Source organism: Mytilus edulis, chromosome 3 (genome assembly GCF_963676685.1).
Source record: "Mytilus edulis chromosome 3, xbMytEdul2.2, whole genome shotgun sequence".
NCBI lineage: Eukaryota > Metazoa > Mollusca > Bivalvia > Mytilida > Mytilidae > Mytilus > Mytilus edulis.
Window position 1 is genome coordinate 28,503,512 of NC_092346.1, and position 13,244 is coordinate 28,516,755.

The 13,244-nt window shown below is 31.2% G+C and overlaps 1 protein-coding gene across 1 annotated transcript in view; it reads right to left on the reverse strand.

Moving 5' to 3' along the window:
• The window catches only part of LOC139516150 (nesprin-1-like), a 246,966-nt gene extending 237,741 nt beyond the window's left edge, over positions 1-9,225 (reverse strand). The window contains exons 1-3 of the mRNA XM_071306037.1: positions 9,057-9,225; positions 8,712-8,802; positions 7,981-8,146 (exon numbers count right to left, since the gene is read on the reverse strand). Coding sequence (XP_071162138.1) covers positions 7,981-8,107 — 127 coding nt within the window. The 5' untranslated portion in view covers positions 8,108-8,146; positions 8,712-8,802; positions 9,057-9,225. The remainder of the gene's footprint in view (positions 1-7,980; positions 8,147-8,711; positions 8,803-9,056) is intronic.
• Positions 9,226-13,244: the final 4,019 nt, after the last annotated feature.

Below are 13,244 nucleotides of genomic sequence, written 5' to 3' on the forward strand. Positions count from 1 at the left end.
AATATGGCCATTTTATAACTAAATGGTCAAGTTCTCATAAACAAAACACCGCTTAACACCAATACCTGAACTGACCTTCAAAGGACATATGTAATTAATCCTAGTGTGTACTTCAAATGAAAAATGTCAATATAGCAAGAATCAAACAATACATTAAACACACTTTCACTTGAAGCAATAATATTCAAAGTATACAGTTTCTTATTTGCAGACGACACTGAATTCGCAAATTGATTAGCACTATCTGCAACTGTTATTATGAGGACCAGCAATAAGATACAAAGCAATTTTCCTTTGAAATTTTAGAGAATTGAGTGTTGATTATAAACAGATCTTCAGTTTTTTCACTTCTTTTTAAATTGTGGCAATTTACAGCTTGACATTTTGCTGAGATACCTGTAGAGGTTTTTTACATCCCGGCATTGTCATAAACATTAGCAATGTCATAATTTTTAAATTATTATGTCAGAGTAAAAATCATTGGTCACTTACACCAAATGACTTAAAGGGAAACTTCGCAAAAAAATGAAAATTTTATATTATGTTTATTTGATATAAATAATCATATATTCATTAAAATTATTGTTCAATTCTTCAAGATAAGTGATTAAAATTAAAATTAAAATCCCACTATCACTTCTCGACTTATCGCCATTTTGACGGCATCTCCGATACAAATTGTCACGTGATGAGTATATTTGAATAAAATATCTGAATACCACAAATCCAAAAAACAAGCATGGCATATCGTATATTCAGTATCAAAATGACTTGTCAAGCGTACGGATGTTCAACTCGGAGTTCACATGGCATAAGCTTATACACATTCCCAGATCCTGCAAAAAAGAAAGAGTTGTACCAGACGTGGATGATTAACCTTAACATAACACCAACCAGCTTCACTCACAACAAGTTCAAGAAAGTGTGTGCAGACCATTTTGAAGCATCTTGTTTCCATGGAAATTTGATAGTAATTATGATTTTTTTTCTCATGAATGTTTCTATTGCTATTTCGTTCCAAGCCTGGTTGAAAGGAAATTGTCAGATTAATATAGTTCAGTATTTCTGCATTCATGCATTATTAACAGATTTTGTTGTTTACAAGTAGAAGTTTAGTACACGGATAAAAAGTCACAGACAAAAAGTCACAACAAATTTGTTGATAATTGTTGAATATATACAGGAAAAAAATCTTCAAATATTATATTATTTATTACATTTATTACATTTTAAATTTATGAACTTGTTTACAAGCCTTAAAAATAAAAAGATATTTGATTTCAATCAGGCAAAGGATATATATATTTGTAGGGACAATGAAGCCATTTAAGGTACCTAGCCACTTTGGCATTTTGATTTTATAACAATTATTTGATGTCATTGATATTTATTTAATAAATAAAACTTGCTTTAAAAATAATATTTCAAGAACAAACCAAAAAAGAATTAATTAATTTACGTTTTCTCGTTTAAAGCAAAATAAACTCGAAACTGAATTATGACGTTTTGTTCTGTGACTTTCTGTCGTAAATTCACAAGTTCAATGAAGTATATATTTTTTAGGTACAAAAAACTTTATGTATACATCATACATAAAAAATTACGTAAATCATTTAAAAGGTCATTTGTTTAATATAATAATGGTTTAAAAATAAGACTTTATTTACATGTAGTATAATTACAGATGCTGTTTACCCCCCCCCCCCCCTTTTCCTTTTCCATATTGTGCCATATTTAAAGGTTGAAGAGGTGATAGGTAGATGGGAGCATATGTCTTCCCCGATTCGTGTGGAAACTTAATAGATCTTACCGCCCCCTTGTTATGCTTTATAGCTGTCTACTAGGTCAACGCAGTTGTGTAGTCCTACAAGTTAAGGCTAAGCAGTTTCGAGATATAAAATGTCGACAGGTAGGCTAACGAAATTTGTAATGATTTATGGTCAATCGTAGGAGTATTTTTTCTTCCTAAATTTATGATAACAAGATAAAAGATAGGAATACATCTAGTGGGGCGGACACTAATTTGGAAGTTGTAAAGGCTTTAGACTTTTCGAAATGCTTGCCCCAAAAAAAATCTTTTATCTGTAATAGATTTTATTCATTTCGGGTACTTCTATTATGGAAACCGACGATCTTTTGCCAGAGGTCGTGTATTAGGGTCACATTCAGGTATTCTAGTGACTTCCTGCGGGCTAATAAACTGGTGACATTACGCAATTCAGGTACATGCATCGCTTCCCAGCTGTTTGACCCAGGTGTGCACAGGTAAAAGTGCCATCGAAAATGCTGTCAGGTGTATTATACATCCTGTTAACAATGTATGTCCCTAACCTGATTGAAATACACAAAGCCGTCCAAACATGAAATTAAGAGTTTAAAATTTATATCTACAGGCTGATTAATTCTGACATGACTTTTTTGTGCAAAGACAGAAATAATAAGACCGTTAATTATTAATTTTGACTTCAGTTTCAAAATTCATGTATAGAAGATTTACTAGTACTGTACCATGTAAAATGATTTTTTTTTCAAATTTCAATTTTACTTTTCGGGGGCGGATCCAGCCATATTAAAAGAGGGGGGTCCAACTATATGTCCCACTTCAAATGCATTGATCGGCCAAGAAAAAAACGGGGGTTCCAACACATGGAACCACTCCCCCTGGATCTGCCAATGCTTTTGTAAACAATAACTTACATAATGTATTGTCAGCTTGTTTTATTTTCTTATCAAATGTTTAATTTACGTTATGCGGTCTTGAGTTGTGATGAACAAATTAAGAAAGAAAAAAACATACTGCATCATTTTACAACATTGAATTTGTTTGGAGTAAATCCTAGAGAATTTAACCGAGAGATTATGGATGACTATCTTTCATACTTTCTTGTCCTATTTCCGATATAAGCGGGCGCATTTACGAAATATTTTGCCTATTAGAAAATTTGCGTTTACTTGTATGTGAAGAGACAAGCATGCGCAATTATGACACGAAGATGATACTTAGTTCGTGGCATGTCTCTAGAACGTGCGGTAATCGTTTGTCTTCCTGTACATGTATATTCAATTATTTAAAGGAGTTGTCATTTTTATCAATATAAGATTTTGAGAACACTAAAACACTACCGCGAAATCGCTGGCATTTCAAGCTTTTAAGCTGTTGTAGGATGATTTATTGTAAAAGATTTTATGTCTGGAGAAAAGGTATCAAAAGCCTTCTCCATTTTTGCCAAAGTCCGTTATTTGTTTCCTTTTCTGTTAAATTCCATTATTTTCGACTATCTGACACTAGACCACAATTACTCTTCTCCTTTGCTACAATGGATTTCTTGGTAAAAGTCAAATTAAATTTTAAAAAATGCACCCCTTCAAACATGAAAGTTAGTGGGAGGGTTGGGATCCCGCTAACATGTTTAACCCCGCCACATTATTTATGTATGTGCCTGTCCCAAGTCAGGAGCCTGTAATTCAGTGGTTGTCGTTTGTTTATGTGTTACATATTTGATTTTCGTTCATTTTTTTTTACATAAATAAGGCCGTTAGTTTTCTCGTTTGAATTGTTTTACATTGTCTTATCGGGGCCTTTTGTAGCTGACTATGCGGTATGGGCTTTGCTCATTGTTGAAGGCCGTACAGTGACCTATAGTTGTTAATGTCTGTGTCATTTTGGTCTTTTGTGGATAGTTGTCTCATTGGCAATCATACGACATCTTCTTTTTTTATAGTAACTGCTTATAGATTATAGACCATTATTATTCTCATAAAATATGCTTCTAGGACAATCCATCAGTGCTTTTTCTTTTGTAGTAGCATGATACATTTCCAATATTCAGTTTCATGGTCTTGTTTGTAAAAAGGCAGAAGGTACCAAATTCGATCATATTCAGTATTAAAAAACACACTGACAACGTCATAGCAAAAAATAACCAATAAACGATCAAAAGACAAACAAAGAGATAAAAAACACATCATAGAAAACTGGTTTCGGTTGCACAACAAGAACCCCACCAACAACTCGGGAGGATCTCGGGTCAAATCATTTAAACGCTCCGTGGTACTGTGGTTTACCAAACCTTCATGTTAATACAACATGCAATCTATAAAGTTAGACCTCAAAGTGAAATAATTCATAGATAGGTATATTAATACACAAATAATGAAATGAGTCTGAAACATTCGGTGAAATGTATTTTCAGTGACACATTCACCCAATTTCATTTTTTCAACAAATAGCGTAACTTCGTGGCAGCAGAAACTTTCCGCCGGCAATGGCATGACTATGCAGTTTGTACATGAACACCAATAAGTGTCAAACTTGCGAGGGTTATTTATAATATCCTGTTGTCTAGAATTTTCTTCAGCTTCAATTTGTTGGAGTTCTTCTTCAGTGTACTCCGGTTCTAATATGAACCCAAATTGACCACACTCGTCAAAATTTGTCTCACTTTGGGAGCTGGATACACTATCAGAACTTTCACTCTCTAAACTAGACATTTTTGCTTATAGTATATATTTATTTAAAGGGCTTATATATAAAAAAAAATTTCTTTTTACAAAAACAACCACGCTCCAATCAATTCATAAGAAAACAAGAAATTGAGAAAAAAGTTAATTGATTAATTTAATTCGACGTCTTTTGATCTTGTTTAAAAATAAGGTAGAAGTTATTCCTATAAGTTTGATTAGCTTGTGTATTTATAACAATGATGATTCCATTATTGAAATTCCAGGTTAACCAAACAAATCTCTGGGTATTCATGTTAGATTTTGAAGGCCTCATAAATTTTTTCAATTAAATTAATTCAGTGTTTTTTTATTTTTTTTTTTTCAACAAAAAATATTCAGCGTCAATAATATATTTAATAAAACTGAGCTCATGGAAAATATTAAGATTCACCCGTTTATCATTCATACGAAATGTTGTTCACACCTAGAAAGGTTAACCGTGACGGCTTAAATTCACTGAGTAAAGATCAAAAGATACAAAATGCTAATCTTTTAATTAACTTGAATTTAACCACGCATTCAACAGGTAGTCACTATGTGTCAAAGTACAATACACATTGTATTTGCGGGGCCGTATTTGCACACTACAAATGTACTAGCAGCACATATTTACTAGCCTGACGTAAAAGGTAAAAAGTACAAACATGCATTTTTAAAACACTATCAGTTATACATGTTAGTTCAAAATATCCGTCGGAAAAAAAATCATTAAAAAAATATTTTATATGATTTACTTGTATCACTATAATCATTTAAGAAAATATTAAAATATAAATCGTACATTCTACTTTCAAGCTGAGCGCTGTTCCATCTTAATTATTAGTTGGTTAATAGCTACACCAAACGTCGTCGATGCGCTTTAAATAGCGTTATAAGATGATTAACGATTAAGATTTAAAATGAGATTATTTCCACTCCCGGCATGCTTAAAGACTTAAACTACGTCACATAAGTCAGGAAGTTCGAAGAAATAAAATTAATAATTCTTAATTTTCTCCTTTATTGCTGTTCATATCCAGATAAAACTTGGTGAATATGTTTTTTATGGTATTATGGACATAATTAGCTGACAAGTAAAAATTCGCGAATTATCCCTTTAAGGTTAACCCACCTAACTCATTCATTAACAAAATAAAAGAAGAATGTGTAGGGGGATACGAATTGACCCAACTCAAGCCTAATTTCAAACAAAATTGGGACGGCCGCAAGGAAGTTGGACCATCAAGGGTTACGCTAAATACTTCCTTCATCTTATAGTGTGGCCTCAAAACCTATAAATTGGTTTATTGTTAACAAAATATGTTTCTGTATCCCTAGGTTGATGTACCTTTTGACATTTACCCAACATCTATATTACAAGGAATGTTTATGAATAATTTTGCTTATCAGAAAATGTTGCAAGGTTCCAAGTTTAAGATATTTAAAAAGATGCTACTATTCATTTGGAAATTCAGACATCAAGCAGTAAATCTTGCAATCTCCATTTTAATGTTACCAATAAAATTTAGACCCAGTTTAAGTGGAATACAAGGAATGGATTGATGTATGGAATTTAATCTCTAGTACTGAATAACCTCTAAACAAAACCCTACATGCATTATGAAAATTTATTTAAAAAAACATTAGGTAGAAATGAAGTATATCTTTCTTTCAAAATTTCTAAACCAAGGTATGTGAAATCTATCTTTTACTCAAGTGAAATATCAATGAATATAAAACATTTTTTTTAATTTGGAGTATTGAAATATTATTAATAACCAAATTCCAATATTTGTTTGGAAAACACCATTGAAGTCTTTTATAGTGGCATATCAGGCCAGGGTAGGTTGTTCCTCAGTAAATGAGGAACGGTAAAGACGGTAAAGAACAAGAAAACTGTTGTATCAAAGAGATTATGAATAATCAATAAATAATTCTTCAGATTTGCTGATAACACCCCCATGGTGAAATACATCTTGTTGGGTTAATTGATCAAAGAGTATAAATATTCAATAATGATTACCCAATCATAATATGAGATTGCAGTTTGGAGCAGAAATCGATGAACACAATTTTTTTTCTTTAACTTTAATAAGAAACATGCAACTGAGTTGTAAATTTTAAATACAATTTATTCTGTCAATAATTAAAAACAAAGGAAGTAGAAATGCAGACGATTACTTCATAAAACAGTAGAACAACAGCAGACGTCAACAATGTTGGCTTTTATTTTCAAAACATACATGTATGTCCCATAAAAACATTTCAAAGATTCAGAAGCAAGTTACAAACTTCTTCAAAATATAAAACGAGCAGACCACACATATATTAGCCATTAGTTATCGAAACATAAAAATACGTCCCATTAAAACATTGCAGTGCTTCAGTTGCTACAAACTTCTTCCAAAAATAAGCCTAGACTGATTCAAGCTATAGGACATCAAAGCTTTTAAACATGTGTGAAAAGGCATCAAGAAGTTTTTTTGGAGGTGCACTTAAGATCTTGATATCAAAAATACTAGTATTCTCAGGAGAAACCAACAAAATTTGTAACTTTAATGATGTCAACATAAACTTGCTAGACCAAGAGATCTTGATATCAAAAATACTGTTTTTCTCAAACTCAAAGAGAAACAAACAAAATTTGCAACCTTAACGATGTCAACTTAAACTTGTTAGTCGAACGACACAAATATTTGCTGACAGTTTATTCAAAACAGATCAATTATACATTATATTGATCAATTTGATCTATGTTACTCAATACCTGATGCATTTCAGGTGAAAACTAATTAATGTCTCAGGTAGTTATGACAAACATTATACAACACACTTTAGAATGGAATTTGATGAAATTGCTCTTTTCACATACATGTAATAATCAATTAGTACAATATTCATTCCGAAAATTGTCCTACTAAACGTTTAACTAAGCTTTCTAATAGTTCCTAGTCAGTTCTGTAGATCAGTTTGAATACATTGAAATCCCTACATGGTTTTTTTTTCATTTAAGCAGCTGGGCTTAGTAATCATTTTTCTATTTCTATTCAAAGTTGAAAGTATGAAATTAATCCAATTTTATAAAGATTTCAATGTGACATCAAATCATGAACGTACTTAGAAACTTGGATATGGGGGTACCAGCATAGAGATATATATTATATACTTTATTTACAAAAGCCTGTACATTGGAGATTAGCAAACAAAAGACATATTTGACCTCTGATAGTCTTGTGACAAAACATACTGAATATATTTTGAACCTTTACACAACAACATGCACAATCTTGATTTAATATTTCCCTTCAAGATATTTTGAATAAAATTCTATCTACATATATGTAGATATCGGCATTTAATTTTACACAGAAAATATCTCATCAGTTTAGTCAGCATTCACCAATTTGGAGAATGTCCAAAGAAAGTATACAGAAGTTGACATAAGTTTTAAATAAATTTTAACTGCACCTTCAAAATAAACAAGTATTTAAGACTTACTTGCTAGTTGCTGAATTTGCATCTGTATCCCTGCCCCCTTTGGTTTCCCATCTGTAGAAGTCCTGGGGGTGCCTGGTGGCGTGGCCCCTGAAAGGGAGGAGAGGGAGCCTGAGTGTCGTCTCTCCATCTTTCTTTGTGAGTTGTCAGTCTAACATGTTTCTAACTCCTGTGAATGCAATCATAAATAATATATCTAGGCTAAACATGCTAAATTGTTTAACACAATTGTATAATTAGTGCATGAAGAGTTCGTTTAAATAGTAAACTAGCAACCATGAAGTTTATCAAATGCCAATGTGTATACCCGGTAATTCATTGAATGTAATAGGGTCTCAATATTTTGAAAATAATGGAACGTAATCAGCTTAAAATTCAATATAAAAACACATGTTCTAATTTTAAAAATCGTTACATATTAAAATTACACAATATAAAACAGTGTATGCTTACATGCAAATACTTATAATTAAATACATACCGCCAAAACAGTGTTATGTGCAATAATGAAGTTATCAGACATAAATCATTTACCTGTATTTTCAAACATGTGCATTTTACAGGTAGACAAACATTAACAAATAATTGTGTGACAAATATATTTCAATATATGTAAAAATATTGATGTAAATAATAAATAAAATTCAGTCATAACACGACAGGATTATTTCATAATGGTAAAATATTTGACATGTTAAACATTCATCAAAATTTCTTTCATCCCGTTTACTTACGTTTGGCAAATGTTTTTACATCCAGTAGTTTAGATATATTCACTTTAAAATCATTCAATACGGTCATTGGCAAGGTGTAAATACCATTTACCTATAAATGGACGTTAATTTCTATATTGAAAATCATGTTCGAACACGATTATTGAATATCACCAATAAAATACCTGCTAGGGAAAATCTAACGGGATTAATAATCAAAATGCAAGTGAAACTAAAGATAAAGAAACATTTAAATTCTAGGGTAATCATGCCTTTTAAATTAGAGAATGGATTCAAATTATTACTTTTACTTCAGCTATTCCGAAATCATTTTAAATATTGTCCTTAAGGAAAAGATTCGAGTACCTGAATACAGAAATGCAAATTTGTCTTTCGGATACCAGCAACTGTTTGGCACGGATCCAAGCACACCTTTCGACTCTTACCACATAGTTATAAAAATTTACACCTTGTTAACTATGACTTTAAGAATTTTTCGTCAATACATACAGTTATCCTTAAAAAGTTAAAGTGTAAATTTCCTGCACATATACAATAGGATATTCATAAGATGTCAGAGCAGGTTAACACATGACCAGTATTCACTGTGTACATGTATATAATAAAATCCTTGACTGGCCAAAATAATTATGAAAATAATAAACAAAAGTAATTAACACTGGGCATTAATTTCTGGCAGGTCCACTGGGAAAATTTGGCACCTTCCAGAGTTGTCTCTGGATAATACATGTATAACCTGCTGTTAATATAACGAACATTAAATGCTAATCACAATTTTTATGTAGATCCTGTGCTAAATTAAGATCCATGCTAACAGATTCATATAAAAAATTCAAACTAGCAATCATGACCAGGATGCTTTCCAATATAACCTTTAAAACCTGTTTTTTTTAATAAGTCTGTTTTCAAATTTTTAAAAAATAATTAAATAGTGATAATAAATCTGATGTTATTTAAAGTTATTTTTAATTCTCTTTTGTAAAACTTTAAAAAAAAAAATTTTTTTGAATAAAATCGTATGACAATAATTATATTTTAAACTGTAAAAACAACTTTAATGGCTACTTATAAAATTACTTAGAATTTGACATTACAAAACAACTTCTAACATGTTACTGTTTACTACAATATCCATCCACAGGTATTTACTATCCCTTTAATCAAGATTTTGTTTATTTTCTTTATTCAAAGTAAACAATCATTTCATGGTTTATTAGTCACACTTCTATATAAAGTAGGTTTAATATTTAATTATATTAGCTAGAAATAAAGACAATTAAATATTTCATTATAATTCCCAGAAGCAAACAATTGTCACGTTTTTCATCGTATAAAACAAATTATTACACTTATTTTGTCCATGTTTTCAGGTCCTTTTTTATAAGTAACAAGGGTATTGATGCTAAAAAACAAACAGCTTCTGTCATTTTAACATCTACCTTGACAGCTCTACAGCTATCATGCATCCTTTGGTATTTACTTTCTATAATCAATATTTTATTAATAGTTGTGTTCAGTTTTGAAAGTAAACAATGATTTCACTGTTCATTAGTTTCACAACTATTAAACAGTATAAATTAATCTCTGTTATGTTTGACCTTATAATATCATAAATAAATTTGAAGTAATGCATGTTGTTTTCATGTTTACCCACTAGGGAACTTGTTTGATTTATCTGATTAAAATTTAATTGGTTTTTTTTTCCAGATATAACCATCATTTTATATTTACACCAAGGCATGATAAATGAAATTGGATACCTTGTATTTACCATGCTTTTCAATAACATATGGTTAAATCCCCTAAAGACCCCCACCTCTCCCCCCCCCCCGCCCCCCCCCCCCCCCTTTTCCTAAATTATTGAAAACTATTCTTCTGCATTGACAATAATATATTGACGTAAATTAGAAACAACCAACATAAATTTACATTGGGCTCAAAAGATTCTCTGCCTTCTGCAAATGTTCTGTATTTATTATTTCTTTCATCAATATCTTATTTATTTTTTCCATTGAAAGTAAACAGCCATTTCACGGTTCATTAGTCCCACTACTGAAAGGTATATTTATGATAAGGCTAATAACTTTTTAATTTCATGAATAACTAAATAACTAAATTTTAAAAATGTATAAGTCTTCTTTATGTCTCCTTTTAAATTAACAATGGCTTGAATTGGACATTTTGAAAATGGCTAACTTTAAAGAAAAGTTTCAAAGAAAATAAATTACCAAATTAACTTACTGTATAAAGTGTCTTTTAAATAAAGCAAAACAAAAACTAATGAAATGAAAGAGGAAGACAACAAAAACTTTGAACATTTTCACCTCCTGAATTCATTAAGGGTACCAGAAAAGACTATTAAATTTCTTAACATTTTCAAACATTTTGATAACTAAAATGTTTGGGGTGTAATCTGTCTGGATTTTTTGCTATTATTCTAATAATGAAGTGGTACTTTAGTACACAACAGTTTTATAGATTAGAACATGTTTATGTGATATAAATATTAACCCTGCTTTCAACTACCTAAAAGACAGAACCTGTAATTCAATGTACTTATTTAGGTACATGAACTTAGTAGCAAGAGGACACATCAACCTACCAGGACACAACAGACAGACTCACAACCCACATGTCCTCAGTTCTCTCAATCCTCAATGCTTCTGTGGAGAAGCTTAGCTGCAAATAGTTTATATCCAAATGTCGTACCTTTCAGGTTAGCATTCAACCTCTATACCACCAATGAAATTCACAATTAAAGGGGAATAACTCAAATTAACAGTCAATCAAATGTTTCAGGCTTTATTTTGGTGTATTTTGCCATAGGTCATTTACACACTTGCTGATCATACAGTTTTTGGTTATAAATAGTTCCTTTTAAGCAAAAATTGATCAAATTTTTATTATGGTCAGAACTCTCACTAGAAGTAGTAAATGATTAGAGAGATTGTTTCAATCAATTGCCATTATGCAATTTTGATATTGCCAAACATTATTACTGCTTGTAGTTGCAGTATGTGAATAAACATGTACATAATTTTATGTTTGGAGTAAGCCAAGGCTCTATGTTGAAGACTACTTTGACCTATAATGGTTTAGTTTTACTAATTGTGACCTGAGTTTTCATTGGCACTCATACCATATCTTCTTTTATTTATGTATATTTATTATAGTTCTTGAAATATTAGGCAAAACCTTTCAAATAGTAAAGAATAGTTTTAACAGGCAATATAAGGGGTCATCTGTTAGGCCATTTCTCTAATCATGTCTTTTAAATATTTTTTTTAAATATTGCCAATTTCTCCAAAACCATTTTTTCAAATTTAAAGTGATTGAAATGAGTAAAAAGCAATACCACATGACCATGTATGTATCCCTTACTTATGTAAATTACAAGCTTTATAAATTTTGTCAATCTCAACTTGTTTAGAAAACACATTTTGTAGATTTTCGAGCCATTTGGTGGATTAGAGGTATGTGGAGTTAGAGGCAACACATGTTCTTTTATTAGACAGCAACCAAACATCATTAGTTAACCAAATCACATCTAGATGTCATCATACACTCATGGGAGGGGGGAAGGCAGGGTCCTTATCATGAAATCATGAGCTTAAAAACACGAAATCCAGAGGTCCCAAATTTAAATAAATTACATCCCAACATCCCGAAATTCGAAAAAAAGAATTCAAGGATCACGCAAAGGGTCAATCCCTAAATCCTGAGCTTAAAACATACAATCCTGGAGTCTGGATAAAGGTCCTTCCCCCTCACTCTTGCCGTCTTGTCTAATACCTATTGATCAGTTGATGAAACTATACATTATAGGCACCTGTTTCAACAGGTAAGAAGACAAAATAATTACCAGGTTCATAGTGATCACAAAAGCATAATACTGTTGTTTCCACTAATGTACTGAATAAAATATTGAATTGGTTGGTATGCAAATAATTTAGACTCAAATGCTTTTTTTTGCTAAAGCTTTACACTAATAGACTACAGACAAACGAGAGAACAGGTGTTGATCATTGTAAACGAGATTTGTTTAAAAAAAAAGGTTTTACAGAAATCATCCTGTCGTGTTGGATAATATGATTTGACATTTATGAAGGCATTTGAAAATTATATTGAGTTCATGCGTGTCTGAACAAGTAGTCAACAAGAAGTTAACACCATAAATATCCCATGACAACTGCTTCACCTCTTTGCTAAGGCGAGAAGGACTGTTTGTGATTGATAAAGATGACTGTAAATAAATAAATGGTCTACCTTTACGCATGAAAAAGTATCTTGTAATTCTTCGCTCACCAAATTTTGCGGGTGAGCTTTTAAAAGTTCCAATCACTAAAACGTTTTATGAAACACAATTCTGTTGATTTTCAAACATGTGCTTCACACTGATTATAAAGTACAAATCAAAACGGAACGTGACAAGGGAATCCGTAATTCATTTTGATGGAAAATATAGTTTTAGATATAAACCAAGGATTTGTATAGTTATATTATAGTCTAACTATACAAATCCTTGTATAAACC